This window comes from Ochotona curzoniae, unplaced genomic scaffold (genome assembly GCF_017591425.1).
Source record: "Ochotona curzoniae isolate NIBS_2020 unplaced genomic scaffold, NIBS_Ocur_1.0 patch14, whole genome shotgun sequence".
Lineage (NCBI taxonomy): Eukaryota > Metazoa > Chordata > Mammalia > Lagomorpha > Ochotonidae > Ochotona > Ochotona curzoniae.
The window spans coordinates 1,129,469-1,145,813 of NW_024466684.1; the positions used below are offsets into that span (position 1 = coordinate 1,129,469).

General features: G+C 45.5%; 1 protein-coding gene across 2 annotated transcripts in view; it reads left to right on the top strand.

The window, feature by feature from the left end:
- LOC121166444 (nibrin-like) overlaps positions 1–16,345 on the top strand; it is a 178,917-nt gene that overhangs the window by 75,216 nt on the left and 87,356 nt on the right. The window contains exons 7-8 of one of the 2 annotated variants that reach the window (XM_040995566.1): positions 140–299; positions 2,275–2,442. In XM_040995566.1, coding sequence (XP_040851500.1) covers positions 140–299; positions 2,275–2,397 — 283 coding nt within the window. In that variant the 3' untranslated portion in view covers positions 2,398–2,442. Of the gene's footprint in view, positions 1–139; positions 300–2,274; positions 2,443–16,345 lie in introns of those variants that run through there. The other variant, XM_040995565.1, reaches the window with a different exon arrangement.

A 16,345-nucleotide genomic window follows, 5' to 3' on the forward strand; every position in this document is an offset into this window, starting at 1 on the left:
AGGTAAGAATTTCCTAAGTTACAAATTTATAATGTGTCAAAATTAAATGAATAATATGTTGTAAGCTTAAAGTTGTAAAGTATTGTAAAGTTGTAAAGTCTTTGTAACTGTGATAACGTAACTTTATTGTCATTCACAGGGTAGAGTATGAACCTTTGGTTGCCTGTTCTTCTTGCTTAGATGTGTCTGGGAAAACTGCTCTAAATCAAGCTGTATTGCAACTTGGAGGACTCACTGTGAACAGCTGGACAAAAGAATGTACTCACCTTGTCATGATGTCAGTGAAAGTCACCATGGAAGTAAGTTGAACTGTGTTCCCATATTAAAACAAGTTCTGGGACCTTGAGTGAACTCACCACAGCACAGAGTTAGCACCATGTGTCTCTTCTGTCAGATTGTCTTCCTCCAGTCTCTGACATTGTCTCATGGTCTCATGCTCAGTTAAGCTGTAATCACACAAAGATTTCTTTGCTGTATCTTTAATGCCCTGAAATGTATGGATATGTACCTTCCAAAGATGCTGACTATTCATTAAAGCAGTGATGTATTTTGGTATATTTTCAGGTTTTGCATTTTCATCAGATTTGATATATCCAAAGGTAATTGAAGAATGGCGTTTAAGATGTGATTTGTTAAACAGGCTGACTGTGCAAAAGATATGTGGGATTGTTTTAGGCTGTGTTTGAAGATGCAAAAACCTTTTGTTATAATTAATTAAATATTAGTGTTATATTCTAATTTATATATAAATGGCTCTTATGTGTGTACATATATGTGTATGAAATAGCTGTCAAAGAGAAAGGCTTTTTGCCCAGATTGAACCTGAAGTTAAATTTGTACCATGGTGAAGTTACCCTGAACAAAGATAGTTTCCTCTTGGAAAATTTAGGACATTGATTTTTTTGCTGCTGCAGCAAGACTAACTTAAAAAATACTCATGTTGATAAACTCACAGGTAATAGATTCATAAAACATTTGTAAAACCAAAATTCATATGCATGAGGACCTGATATTTAAATGTTAGCTCAGCATAATCCCCCTGAAGATATTAAGTTACTTAAATGGAGTAGGTAATGATACATGGGTTTAGAAGGCCTGAAATAAGGTCAAAGATGCTTTGATTGTCTTGGGAGATTTTGCCAAGTCCTCAGAGCTGGACACTTCTAGTACCTGACATGCTAATGACCACCATTAGAGACACCACCATGGAGTGTGCAGCGTTTCTTCTTTGGTGTTTCTGATTGCTTTTTGCGAAAAATAAATAAAATAAAAATAAACCCTGGTCATTATATTATTTGTTGGTCCTCTTTCCCAAAGTATATTCAGGCTTATAGGTTTTCCCTTAGTTGTGTTTTGTTTTGTTTAGATTATTGAATGTTAGAACCAGAGGGAAACCTGAGGAGTGTTTAGTTCAGCTTTTATATTTTGAAGAGCAAATTGAAGCTTGGAGCAATTACGTGCTTTGCCTGGAATCGCATGTGTTGGGAGTTTTATTCAGTCCTGTGTTGATTGCATTTCACTACTTCCTGTTGGATTTGGATGATCTCATTCACATAGGAAGTTGGGATCTGGCAGATTCCAGTCTTTAGAGATACCCTCAATCTGGTCGCTCCTAACACCTGCATTATTGAAAACATATGTATAAACTGTATAGTTGGATTATTTCCTAGAATATGCCAGCTCTTTCTTATTTTAATTGCCCACAGTAGTATTTTCTAGTCCTTTCTGAGTTTGTGGATGTGTGTTACTTGAGGCTGATAGCTTGATTCACGTTAGTTCACAGTTTCGTTCTCTCTTTATGTGTGCATCAGCTTCCACTGAGCCTAACCAGTTGCTCCTTGATTTACTGTGTTGAAGAGGCTTTATTCTATACTCTTACTCCTTCTGAAAGCAGTAAGGCTCCACAGAAATTTCCATTTATCTCTTAATGTGTATTGGCTCTGCAGGATGGGTTAGATTTCTTCAGCCTGAACGTGTACTTGTAATGTTTTTCAAGTTGGAATGCATTTTTAAAGTCTTTGTGTTATTCTGCCTATCCCAAAGGACTACTGTGTCATTGGCTTCTGATAATTGAGTAGTTCTGGTTTGTGGTATAAAACTGAGCAAATATGAAATTCTGTTTTACAGATTGTGACTTCGTTTATCAAATTAAGCAAAGGAAAGAAAACAATTATTAGAAAGGCATGTTTGTAGTTTATAACATGAATGTTTTCTTTAGAAGAAGCTATCGTAATGACTATATATATATATCCACATATATTTTCTTTCTTTTAGACGATTTGTGCACTCATTTGTGGATGCCCCATTGTAAAGCCAGAGTATTTTACTGAATTCCTCCAAGCAGTTCAGTCCAAGAAACAGCCTCCACAAATAGAAAGGTATATTATGTGTTTCTAATTAACAACATATGACAGAAAAGATGAGCGCATTGACTTTCGGTTAACTCTCTGGAATTCTAGATGTGATAGTTGCTGTGTTCCACGTTTCTCTTGTGTGTGTGTATGTGTTCCATGTTAATGAAATTTTTTCAGTTAGTATGTAAAGAAAGAGTACCCCAAATTCTTAATTGGTTATTTCTTAGCTCTGTGAAACAGATGTTAACTGCTAATATATAACAAAAAACTGTTGAAGCATGGTAAATAGGTCAGCATTGCTCATGTGCCAGTGTCGGGGTCATGGGTGAGGTACCCTTGGTAGTGGGGCTGCAGCAACCCTCTTGGAGAACCACATATTTGGACCTAAATGTTGACAGCACTGGGCACTGCTTTTGTTACCTCATTTCAAAATGAGATCACTGACACAGTTTGGTAGCTCTAGATTAGTAATTCCATCTATAAAATCTGAGCACATGGCTTGCTCTCACCCTAATTGCTTGTTAAAAGAAATGTTGATTGTTGGTAATTGCAACAAAAGGTGGATGATACGTGCCAGATTTGTGAGCCACTAGACTTGGAGATCTGGCCTAGACTTGGAGTTTCTGGCCTTTTTTGTCTTTGAGGTGGCATCTGAGGACCTCAGCTGGTTTGTAGGAGCAGGCCAACTCATTCTAGTGCACCTGGACATGCTCCTCTCCTTTGCACTGGATTCAGGGCAGGCAGCACAGCATGCACTGTGTGTTTCAGCGCTAGGACAAACAGTCCACTCTGTGCTCCCTGAGATTGGGGATCCTGCCTTGTCTGGGACCAACCAGTCCTGAAAGCCTGGGGTTCTTGGTGACACCAAAGGCTGTTGGTTGGATCACCCCACATTTCCTGCCATGGGTGCGACTGCCTGTAACCTGTTAGACCCCTAACCTGCTGCCCAAAAGCCATCAGTGCCGCCAGATTGTACGATTACAAGCTTACATTGATTCTATAGAATGACTGGCTATTTCAAATGGCCTTAAGTTTAGGAGTGTTAAGCAAGTTAAGAATTTCCAAAGTATTTTTATCAGCATGTTGTAGTGTTACTAATATTTTTATTTTATAAGGATTTATTTATTCTTATTGGAAAGACAGATCAGGTTTATGACGAGAAAGAGAGACAGACAAAGATCTTCCATCCGCTGGTTCACTTCCCAAATGGCTGCAACAGCCAAAACTGAGCTGATCTGAAACCAGGAGCCAGGAGCTTCTTCTGGGTCTCCCAGATGGGTACTGGATGCAAAGGTTTTGGGCCTTCCTCTGCTGATTTCCCAGGCCAAAAGCATGGAGCTGGATGGGAAGTGGAACGGCTGGAACACAAATCAGCACCCATGTGGGATGCCAGTGCTTACAAGACAAAGATTTAACCTCTGAGCCATTGCGCCGGGCCCACTCATTTTATTGTTAGAGCAGTAACAAAGTGGTTCATGTTCATAAGCATGTCTTATTGCATACATATGTATGAGCTATGTTTTTATAAGACTGACAGGTATAGATTTGTTAATATCAGCATCACCTGAAACACATGGTTATGTGTTATGCTACATCACGATGGGTATGAAGTACTGGGTAACAGTGGTAGTTTGTGATTTTTGTCCTTCTACTTCCAAAAATTTATTTATTTTATTGGAAGGCAGATTTATAGAGAGTAGGGCAGAGAGAAAGATTTTTCATTCCACTGGTTCAATGTCCAAGTGGCCGCAATGGCCAGAGTTGAGTCGATCTGAAGCCAGGAGCCAGAAGCTTCTTCCAAGTCTCCAATGTGGGTGCAGATCCCAAGATGTTGGGCAATCCTCCAAGGCTTGTGCAGGCCACAGGCAGGGAGCTGGATGGGATGTGGAGCAGCCAGGACACAAAACTGGCAGTCAAATGGGATCCCAGGGCATGCACCACAAGGATTTAGCCATATGGGATCCCAGTGCTTTCAAGGCAAGGATTTAACCACTGAGCCATTGTGCCGGGCCTCCACATCCTCTTTTGATGTCACCTTCAGCCTCATACACATCCTTTGAGGTCCTGAGTGTGGACATGGTCACCAGGGGAAATGCAGAAGTAGGCAGGTGACAGAACCTTGGAGAGCCACTGTCAGCAGGGTTCTGTGGACGTTGTCTGAGATGCTGAGTCTCCTTTGTAGCTTGCTCTTTGCTTTTCTGCTGGCCCCATCCACGTGGCCTTTCATTTTCTGCCCTGGTGGCCCAATGTGGTGCTGACCTCCTCCAGAGTGGCCAGAAGAGGATCAGGGTAAAGCATACACACAGAGACGGCACAACAGCCTAGAATCACTGCCCATGTTACCTTGTGGATATTTGAAGATCTGGCCAAAGACTATCCAGTGCTGGTGACCTTGAAGGGAAAAGAGAGAAAGGAGGGAGGGAGAAAAGTAAAGAAGGAAGGCAGGCAGGCAGGCAGTAGTAGGTTCTTTTTTTAAATATTTATTTTTATCTGGGGCCAGGTGTGGTTGTCTAACAGCTAAAGTACTCACCTTGAACACACCGGGATCCCATATAGGTGCCAATTCTAATCCTGGCAGCCCTGGTTCTTATCCAGCTCCTTGCTTATGGCCTGGGAAAGTAGTGGAGGATGGCCCAAAGTCTTAGAATCCTGCACCCACTTGGGAGACCTGGAGGAAGTTCCTGGCTCCAAGCTTTGGATCGGCTTAGCTTCGGCTGGTGCAGTCTCTGGGGTGTGAATTATCAGATGGAAGATCTTCCTCTCTGTTTCTCCTCCTCTCTGTATATCTGACTTTGCAATAAAGATAAAATAAATCTTTACATCATGCATATGGCATAGGTGGGGGGCAGACCAGGCTGAACCCATTCACATCAACTGCTGGCGAATCTGAGCACCAGCATAGAGTGTGGGTCAGGCCAGTTTCAGTCACAACACATACTAGTGCACATTGAGGAATGCCAACGTGAGGTGAGCCGTACCAGATATGGTTGCAGTACCCAAACAGCACACGTGAGAACCGGGGAGTCGGGGGGGATAGAGGAGGTAAAGCTGACAGGGGAATGTTGGCTCCCCTGCTGGACAACCACTCCTACTGGAGAGCATGAGTTGGAATGTGGGCAGACCAGACTAGGCAGGGCTACAACACCTGTGGGCCTCATGTGAGCTAGACTTGGGGAAGGGCCAGGTTTGGCTAACTGTTCCGACTGGTGCAAACAAAAATTAGAGTGGGTGAGGGTTAGTTGGGCTTTGCCACATCATCAGATGGCAGAGGCTGGCACTGGAGGCCAATTCTGTTAAGTTAAGTGCCAGAACCACCTGGAGAGTGCACAATCCGGAAGTTGGCTTGGCCTAGTAGGGAGTTAGTGGGCACCTCCCTTGTGGGTAACCACTCCCACTGGAGAGCATGAAAACCAGGGCAGGGACAGGGGTGGCTAGACAGAAAGGCATCTGCAAGTGTGTGTGGGGGCTGGATAGTAGGTTGGTTGGGTTGAACTAGGCTTCAATGCCCATTGACAAGTACCAGATCTAAATGGGATGTGGGACAGACTGAACAAGCCTGCGGTACATACTGGCATGCATGGGAACCAGGGTAGGGAGCAGGCCTGGTGGGGGTTATGGGGAGTTGCCCCAACCATGCTGCAGCTTCCCCTGGATTGTGTGAGAACCGAGTATGAAGTGGGTAGGATCGAGCTGGGCTACAACACCCATGGTTCAAGTAAATGACAGGGCTGGAAACAGAACTGACCCAGCAATTGCAGCGACCAGCATGTGCATAAGCTGATTGGGGCGACAGACTGTGCTAGATCCTGTTCTTTCAAATTCACACAAAATCAGGTTTGGGATCACTCAGATGAAGTTTCTTTGGAGATCCCTCCAACTGCACGGCTGATCTCAGAACCCCAACCATGAAAAGACTGTGCCAGCCAGTGGACTCTGAATAGGTTTCATAGTGATTGGAATGGTGAGACTGGCAGCAATTCAGACCTGTTGAACTATCAGAACTGCAAGTGGAGCAACCAGGATTTGAACCAGTGCCTGTATAGGGTGCTAGCACTGCAGGTATAGGACTGGCTAGCTATGCCACTGAGCCTGTCCATTGTGATTTTTTTATTACATAAACACCTTTATTTCTGAAACAGATGATTACTACTCTTGCGTGTAATGAACATAAAATTTTTACCCATGACAAAGTCATATTCAGTGCCACTGTGTATCCTTTTTTCTTTTTCTTCTTTTGTTTTTTTAAAGATTTATTTTATTTTTATTAGAAAGGCAGATATACAGAGAGGAGAGACAGAGAGGAAGATCTTCCGGCCGATGATTAACTCCCCTAGTTAGCGCAACGGCCGATGCTATGCTGATCTGAAGCCAGGAGCCTCTTCCTGGTCTCCCACGCGGGTGCAGGGTCCCAAAGCTTTGGGCCATCCTTGACTGCTTTCCCGGGCCACAGGCAGGGAGCTGGATGGGAAGCGGGGCTGCCGGGATTAGAACCAGCACCCCGGGCCCGGCGCGGTGGCACAAGTGGTTAAGGTCCTCACCTAGCACGCCCGGGATCCCATATGGGCGCCGGTTCTAATCCCGGCAGCCCCGCTTCCCTTCCAGCTCCCTGCCCGTGGCCTGGGAAAGCAGTCGAGGACGGCCCAAAGCTTTGGGACCCTGCACCCACGTGGGAGACCCAGAAGAGGCTCCTGGCTTCGGATCGGCATAGTATCGGCCGTTGCACTCACTTGGGGAGTGAATCATCGGACGGAAGATCTTCCTCTCTGTCTCTCCTCTCTGTATATCCGCCTTTCCAATGAAAAAAATAATAAAAATAAATCTTTAAAAAAGAAAAAAAAATCCTAAATAACAAGTAATTTTATTTCTCCTTTTCCATCCCTTATATGACTCCATTAAAGAACGATGATGAGCTTCAGAAGATGGTGATGAACTTCAAGAAAAGTGAATTTAGATCATTGGTGGTTAGCTCCACTTCCAGAAATATGTTGGATGTAAATATTGATGATGGTCAACTGAAGGTTTTCAAGAAATTCAAAAAGGTTGGTATTTCTTTAACTATATCACAAGAGGGCAGTGTTTGAAATACTATTAGGATGAAGTGGTAATGAGAGCAGTTTATGTGCAAAACTGATACAATTTCTCCTACCTAAAAGCTGAGCATAAACAGTAATGAAGGCTGTAGGCATTCTATTATTACATGCCTTTATAAAACCAAATAGAAACCCAGTCATGTATCCCTTAACAACACTGAGATAGATTCTGAGAAGACAGTTTCATCATTGTGCGATACCATGGTGTAGATCATACCACCTGACTACGTATCTAACTGATATTAAAATTGTGTAGAAGCACTGTCATAAAAGTCAGTCTATCTATTGTTTCTTGATCCAGACCTAACACTAACTGGTGCCCTTTGCCCTCTGCATTTGATCAGAGGACAGTAATTATTTCAGTGTCTGCCGTAACTGACATAGTGTAGCTCTTTGTCTGTGATGTGAGCGTGTACTGTTGTCATTTCTCAGGTTGATTTGTACCTGCTATGATGCTATCTAGAGGGGTCTGAACTCCGTCCGACAGGAGCAATCTCTTCTGCTTAGACGAGATCCCTCTCATATGACGCCTTTTTAGTGGTGCACTTGCTCTTTCCCAACTCACAGCTGTGGCTTGTGAATAGAAACTCAGAAGGGACGAGATTTTATTATTGATTAAGTTACCAGGGAAAAATGTGTTTGATATTGGCATATTAGTAGCTATAAAACAGTGTAAGTAGTCCAAGTACCTAGAAAGCAGTTTGAATATATAAAAATCATTAAAAATACTTATAGCTTAAAATTTACTTTTAAACTATATAAGGCATTCATACCAAAATTTATATAGGACAAGTAGTTTACTGGATTGCCTGTAAATAAAAGGAATTTGAGTGTTATCCAAATCAATAATATGGTGGTTGTTGTGCTTTGAAAAATGCGTTTGCATACAGAATTTTATTTTTTAATGCAAACTATTCATGTGTAAATAGTTAAAATGTTATTTAGAGTATAAATCTATTCCATTTGCAATAGCTATTTCCTAAAAAAAAATTGTTCACTTTGAGTGTTTGAATTGCTAATAATCAGATAAATCCCTTTTTAAATTTTAAAACCTGCAATTTTAATATCTCAGCATCTTCTCTGTACATATATCCTAGTGACATGTCTGAAATGAGGTATAGTACTTGCTCAAAAAGATAAAACTCCAAACCAAATGTGCTTATTACCTCATTCCTTTCTCATTGTCATTTATAGCATGTAGTATGGTATGCGTGATTTTTATAGTCTTTGGCTTTTAGATGTGATCACCATAGTTTGTTAGTTAAATGTTGAAAACCATATAACTTTTACTGCTTTCAGGTCACATTTCCCAGAGCAGGAAAACTGCCACACATTATTGGAGGATCACATCTAATACTTCAAAATGTTTGAAAGAATATAGAATTAGAAGAGTGGCTAAGGAGGAGATGGAGGCTACTTACAAGTGAAGCCCACAAACTGCTTTAAACTACAGATGCAAGTTTTAAGATTGAGCTCCTAAAGGCAACCACTGAAAACCAGAAACAAGGATAACTGGCCTGAGATGATCAAGAAACGTGAGATCTGAAGCCTTGAGATTAATTAATCTGTACTTTCTGGATCACTTCTTTTAGAAAATTCTACTTTATTGGTATTAGTTTACAAAATGGTACATAAGCAAGTGGGTTAGTTAACATTCTGATCTAAACAGAGGAAAAAGTTTTCAGCCACAAAAAAGCATGGGCGTATAGGTTATTACAAATCTATCAGTGATAAATTTGATAGATGGCCTGCTGTTTCTAAAGCAGGAACTGTGTGTGATTAAACATACCTGATCATTTATCATAGGGAATTTTCTTGAGTAGTGCCCGTATTGGAAACCATTAAAATATGGTGTTCCGGGCCCGGCGCGGTGGCACAAGTGGTTAAGTCCTCGCCTTGCACGCCCGGGATCCCATATGGGCGCCGGTTCTAATCCCGGCAGCCCCGCTTCCCTTCCAGCTCCCTGCCTGTGGCCCGGGAGAGCAGTCGAGGACGGCCCAAAGCTTTGGGACCCTGCACCCGCGTGGGAGACCCGGAAGAGGCTCCTGGCTTCAGATCGGCATAGTATCGGCCGTTGCGCTCACTTGGGGAGTGAATCATCGGACGGAAGAATCTTCCTCTCTGTCTCTCCTCTCTGTATATCCGCCTTTCCAATAAAAAATAATAAAAATAAATCTTTAAAAAAAAAATATGGTGTGCCTACCAACAAGTGCACGATAGCTGCAGATCAGTGGGTGTTTCTGTGCTCACAAGCACCATCCAAGTTAAGAACAAAACATTCCTAACCCCTGGAGTCCAGTTTTTATTTAATCTGTTCTCTTCTGAACGTCCAATTTGGCATCAGTTAGACTTTCTCACCTTTTTCTCCCATGCATCAGACCACTTTTCTACATGTTTTCTCTCTTTATGTCACTGAACTTTATTTTTGGCGATATCTTTGGATCATCTCCCCATTTACAGCTTCTTTCTTCAGTTCTGGTTGGTATGTCCTCAGTCCATTGAGTTCTAATTCAGCCTAGTGTATTGTTGGATCACTGGGAGTCTGTTGCATTCTTCTGTAAATTTTCTTGTTTCCTGCTGATTCTTTTAAGTTCCTCTTTCCTTTGCCTGTGAGATCAGTACCTGGTATTTCTTGATCCTTGATCTGTTTTGCCCTTTTTTCCAGAGTATCTATTTTGTATGCTCTGATTGTGATCACTTTCCTTGGAATGTTATCTGTGTGTTTTCTTTGGATTGTAGGTTCAGTTTATTTCTTTCAGAAAAAATAAAGTTTGCATCTATATGCCAGTCTTGCTCACCAATACGTGACCACTTTACAGTCTCTTGTGATACTTGTTTTTGGAGCACTCAGTATGTATTTGGAGTCAGAAGCCTAAAGTCAAATTTTTATTTCCTTCTTTTATCAGGTGCCAGAGTCGAGACACACACAATGCTGTGGTCTGTCCTGTGTTTTGTAGTTTAAGTTTCTTTCTCCCTTTAGTGCTGAGTTCATCCTCCCCTTGGGTTTTCTTCGGTGTCCCTGCCAACATCACAGAAAGTGTGTCGTTTGTTGTCTCTCTGCTGTAAACACAGAGGGTATAGTTTGTACCTCTGTCCAGCTCCCCTGCTCTATCTTTTGATAGTCCAATTTTTCCACTTTCTGGATGACTTGCGTGTTTAAAGTATCCCTACTTAAGTTTGAAAGTAAGCAGCCAAATAGAGTATATCTCAGGGTTGATCTTTCTCCACTATTTTTTCCTGGGATTGGGGCCAGGCCCCCCAGCACAGGGCATCTCCCCATGGCCTTTTGGCCCCTGCAACCGATGTGTACAAGGGGACCCATACAGTCCCTGGAAGATACCAATTATGCAAAACCTGTGTAGAGAATTCAGAACTTTTTTGCACCAAAGCAAGCTTGTTTTATTCAATTTTCCACAAATTTTTTTTTTGGAAATGCTTTATTTCAGTACTTTTCTGCTACATCACATTTACAAGTTGTGTTGTTTATGTGGGTATGCATTATGCATGGCTGTATTCCACACATGCTAGGTTACACTTTTGAAGTGCTCTTGTTTTAGTCTGTTTTTCCGTTGCTATACTGAAATATTTGAGGCTGTGTACACTATAACGAAAACGGGTGAGGTTTTTTGTTTGCTTCTTTAGATTTTAGTTTTTAGAAGGTAGAGTTAGAGAAAGGAAGAGGGTCACAATGGCCAGGGCTGAGTCAGGCTGAAGCTGAGAGCCAGGAGCTTCAGCCAGGTGTCTCCTGTGGGTGCAGGGGCCCAAGTCCTTGGGCCACCTTGGGCTGTTCTCCTGGGCACTTTAGGGAGCTGAGATGGATATGGGGAAGCCAGCAGTGGAGCTGGCACCCATATGGGCTTCAAGAATAGGCAGCATCAACTTAACCTGCTTTGGGACAGTGTCAAACTCAGAAAAGAAATACATTCAATTCACAATTCTGGAGGCTCAAGGGCCTGCTGCAGACATCAACCTGACTCTGGGGAGGGTCTCCTGGCAGGTGGCATCACAGCCCCAGCATTTACCTACAGAGAAGGAAGCTGGGAGAGAGATGGGGAGGGAACAGCAGCAACCTCCCAAGAGCAACCAGCCTTGAGAGATGCCTCCATTATCACCACACTGAAGACCAAGTGTCCTGCCTGTGGCTCCCACAAGCACCAGGCCACAGGCAGGCATCACACACCTGTGTTTAACAGCCATTGCTCAGAGGTGGACACGTATGTCCTTTGGAGTCCCAGGAGGTTGGGGTGGCCACCGAGAATGGGCAAGCTCTGACCTGCACTCTGCCCCTGGAGCCCACCCAGTCTCCTTTTGTGTCACATTCAGAGGAGGTGAGGCAGGACTTTCATGGCCTCTTCCAGCTCTCTCCAAGCTGAGGACCCTGCCTGGGAGATGAGCCCTGAACAGGGCTTCTGCCTGTGACCTGTGGCAATGGCACCCAGAAGTGGCCAGTGCTTTGCCACACTTCAGAAGACAACTTTGGCATCTGCAGGGAGGAGCGGCCCCAAGAGAGCAAGAACCTGCAGGCTTGGCCCTGCCCCCGTAACACTCCTGTCCCACCCAGCCACCCCCGACCCTAGAAGCAGGCAGCAGCTGAAGGCAAGGGTGCTGCGCATTGGTTCAGGATTCAGAGGGTGCTCCTGGCTCAGGGTTTCTCAGGGTGTGGGGGTCACGGTGCCTGTGCTATGGTCCTTGGGGTACTGGCAGCTGAGCGCAGAACAAGCACTCCTGATATATGCACCCAAATGCCCGGCCTGACGCAGCAACCACAGACCCCAGCCTCAACTACTAGGCGACCACGAGCTGAGACCTGCTCACTTCAGTCTGGGAAAGCCCATTGCCTGCCCCTTTCCAACAGCTTTATTCCTTCAAGCACTGGGCTCCTCAGAGAATGTTCGATTTCAGCCGGGGTGTCCCTGAGGACTGGTCCCGCTGTGTGGAGGAGACATCCCAGAAGCCTGGGGTTACCTGTCCTGGAGACTGCATCCAGGCACCCTCTGGGAACCTGGACATGGATGTGGAGAGGCCATGCCTTGCTCCTCATCCATCTGCTTCTCTTGGGCTTGGGTCCTGAGAGCTATTGCCAGGTGCCTCAGGCCCTTGGGTTTGGGCATTGGAGCACATGGAGAATGGGGTCCAGTGAGGGCTTGGGGGTTAGGGCGGAGAAGTGAAGGGCCTGGTATCCGTTTCTGCCGAGAATCCCTTGCTCAGCCCCACTGTTAGACTTTGGATGAGTGAGTCTCAGGCACCTGACCCAGGATTCCTGCTTGCAAGCCACTGTGCTGCATCTCTAGGCACTGCACCAGGCTCTCAGCTGTGTTGTCAGTGCAGGAGAGGGCAGGGCAGAGAAAGGCATCCACTAGAACTCCTCCCCTATAGAATCATCCTGGCAGGCTGTTGTGGCATCCTGTAGCTGGTGAAGCACCACCTGGGAGGCTGACATTCCATAGGGGCTCCAGTTCCAGGCCCAGTTAATTCATTTCCAGTCTAGCTCCCTGCTAATGTGCCTGGGAAGGCAGAGGAAGATGGCTCAAGGCCTCGGACCCCTGAACCCATGACAGAAACCTGGAAGAAGCTTCTGGCTCCTGGCTCTGGGCTGGCCTGTTCCCACACTTGCAGCCATTTGGAGAGTGAGCCAGTGGATGGAAGCTCTGTCTCTCCTTCGTGCTCTCACTGTAACTCTGTCTTTCGAATGAATAAACACATTCTTGTCAAAAGTACAATGGTGTTGAACTTCCTCTGTCCCTCACTTATGCTACACATACAAGGACGTGCATCAAGTTCAAAAGTTTTGGAAAAGGTTTGGAAAACATTTTAATCTGCTTTTTCTAAAAGTTTAAGAAGGAGAAGCCTCTACATCTACATGGAACCATTTGAACGTGGGGTACAAAGCAGGGGCTGGAGGGGAAGAAGAGAGTCTCTTAGAAGCCCTACTTTAAAGGAGGGGCACCCCTCCCCCTCTATCCACCCATGATCCCAGAGAGTACAGATTTGGTGCCCAAGTGCCAGGTTGCTGGCTGTACTGGACCCTGATTCTTGGACATCTTTCCCCACCGCCCTTCCTGCCGCCCTGGAGACAAGGGCACTGTCACTTCACCCGACCACAGAGCCCAGGACAGCATCCCAGGCACAGACACAAACAACCTGCACCTCTTGTGCCACTGTCACTGAAGACTGCACACTGTGGTTGGCAGCACATGTCCTACTGGGCAGTTCCTTGCCTCCTGGGGCTGCATCTCCCTGGGACAGGATTTTGTTCTGAGGCCCCACAGCCTGCCCTGCACTGGGGCAGTCCCAGTGCAGGAGAAGGACAGGAGGCCACCTTCCATGAAGCTGGAGAGAAGGGGAGATGGCTGGGTGAGGACATGAGGCTGTCACAGACAGTGGGGAAGCAAACTGGTGAATCGAGGGCATAGGGGTGGCCCATAGCAAAAAAAAGGGGGGAGCGGGTGAGTGAGGTAAGTGTCCAAAGTCATTCAAGATGTGGTGGAGACCAAGCACTGTGCGAGGAATCAGCTGGGCGTGAGCACTTGTAGGACCATCTTATTCAGGCATCAGAACACGCAGGCAGTGGTGTGGAATGGGGTCGCTGCAGCAGATGTCCGGAGCGAAGCCAAGTGCCAGCTCGTGGCAGCTGTGTCCTGAAGAGGCCTCCTCACTTCACGTATCTCCTCCGGCTGTCAGCGTAGTCATCTGAAAGGGAGAGACTGTACTGAGTGCACAAGAAGATATCAGAGAGGTTGTGAGCACAAAGTGGGGCCGTACCAGGGCCATGGCCAAGGCATCCAACCCCCACCAGGGTAGTCCCTGTTGAGGAGATCACGCCCGCCATGTGCACGCATGTGCAAGACTAATGCTGTCCATGAAGCTGGTGGACAGGAGACAGCTGGGAGAGGACATAGTGGCTGTCACAGACAGTAGGACAGCAGACCTGACTCAGAGGGCACAGTGGCTAAACAGAAGGGGTGCAGGTATCTAGGATAAGGGGACACAATTGGGACCTAGAGGGGTTCAAGTCATGACGTGGCATCATGGGCACACTAAACACAGTGGGAGAAATCAGCCAGTGCTGAGAATTTATGTGGTATCTTGTTCAGGCATCAGAACACGTCAGCATGCGCCGGCATGAAATGGGGTCACTGCAGCTGTCCAGAGCGAAGCCAGGTGCTGCTGGCCAGGGCCAGCTCACAGCAGCCATGTCCTGAAGAGGCCTCCTCGATTCACGTATCTTGTCTGGCTGTCAACGTAGTTGTCTGAAAGGGAGAGAGACAACACTGAGTGCACAAGAAGGTATCAGAGCGGTTGTGAACACAAAGCCGGGGCTGCACCAGGGCCACAGGCAAGGCCCCCAGTGCCCACTAGGGCAGTCCCTGTGGAGGAGAACATGCCCACCAAGTGCCCACATGTGCAGGACTGATGCCTGTGTGAGCAGCTCCCCAATGAGGAGCCCAGGATCTCACCCTCAGGGAAGCAACACTGAGACAAGAACCCCCAGACCTGCAGTGTCTGCGGCCAACTCTTCATGCCTGTCTGGACAGAAGGACATCTCTACTCAGAGGGAGCACTAATGCCCACCCACTCACCCACAGGAGCTCTCAAACCCAGGCAAAGTCCCTGGAGACAGGAAATGACTGACAGCATGAGGTCAGCAAGAGGGAATGTGGGCCCCGAGAACAGACAAGGAAAACAAAACCCACTCACTGATGACAAGCCAACTGAAGTCAATCCGGAGAGAAAGGACAGTGTCTTTAGCAAAGGGATTTGGGAAAATAGGACCTAACTGTACAGAAGTATGCAAGAAGATCCCTACTAGACACCTCATTCGAATCAAAAAGCAACTCTAAACTGCTCAAGGATCTTAAATTCCCTCAAATGACTAAATGGAAATATTTCAAGACATGAACATAGACAAACACTTACGGGGTAAGACTCTGAAGCACAGGCAAGTGAAGCAAACGGGGATTCCATCAGGCTAAGAAGTTTCTACACGGCAAAGGAAATTATCAGCAGTCAAGAGCTGCATCAGAGTGGAGCCACTGGGACTCAAACCGGTGCCTCCATGGGGTGTAATGTGCTGAAGCACACTGCCGGCTCCCTTAAAGAAAATGGCCTACACTAATCCACAGAACATATCTACTAAGCACAGAGGGACTGAAGGGCAAAAGACAAAAAGGAAGCAAAAAAATAAAAACACAGAGACAACTGAATAGAAATTAATTTGCAAAAGAGAAAAGTGAAATCCAACAATGGCACTAATATACTGTTTGTGAAGGCATGAACAAGTCCAAGAGAAAGGCAGTGATTACACTTCTTTTGTAACACAATCATATGCTGTAAAGCAGCTAGAATCCAACATTTGACACAGCAGGTCAAGTCGCCACTTGCAGTGCTGTCACCCTGTAAGTGCACTGGTTCCTGTCCTGACTGCTCCACTTCTGTGCCAGCGCCACACTAACAGCCTGGGAAAAGCCAAGTGCTTGGGCCCTTTGCACCCACGGGGGACATCCACATGGAACTTCTGCCTCCTGGCTTTATCCTGGCTCTGTCCTCACCATTGTGGTCATGTGAAAAGGAAATCAGCAGATGAAAGATTCAGGCTCACCCTCCACTCTCTAACTGACCTTCAAAGAAAGAAAGAAATGAATCCATATTTCTCCTTTAAAAGCAAATGTGCTAACATTTTAAGAAATGGGAATAAGCAGAGTCATCACACAGAGTATCCATAGCAAACAAAATGGCCCCAAATGTGTCCTGAGATGTTAAGAGATTGGAAGTCATAAAATGTGGATTTGAGAACTCAGCAGAATAAATTGACAATCAAAACCTCCAGAAAATCAGGGAGATCCCTAGTGTATGGCAATTAAATGGTGTCTTTGTAAGCAGAGCAGAGAAAAATCATGAGAG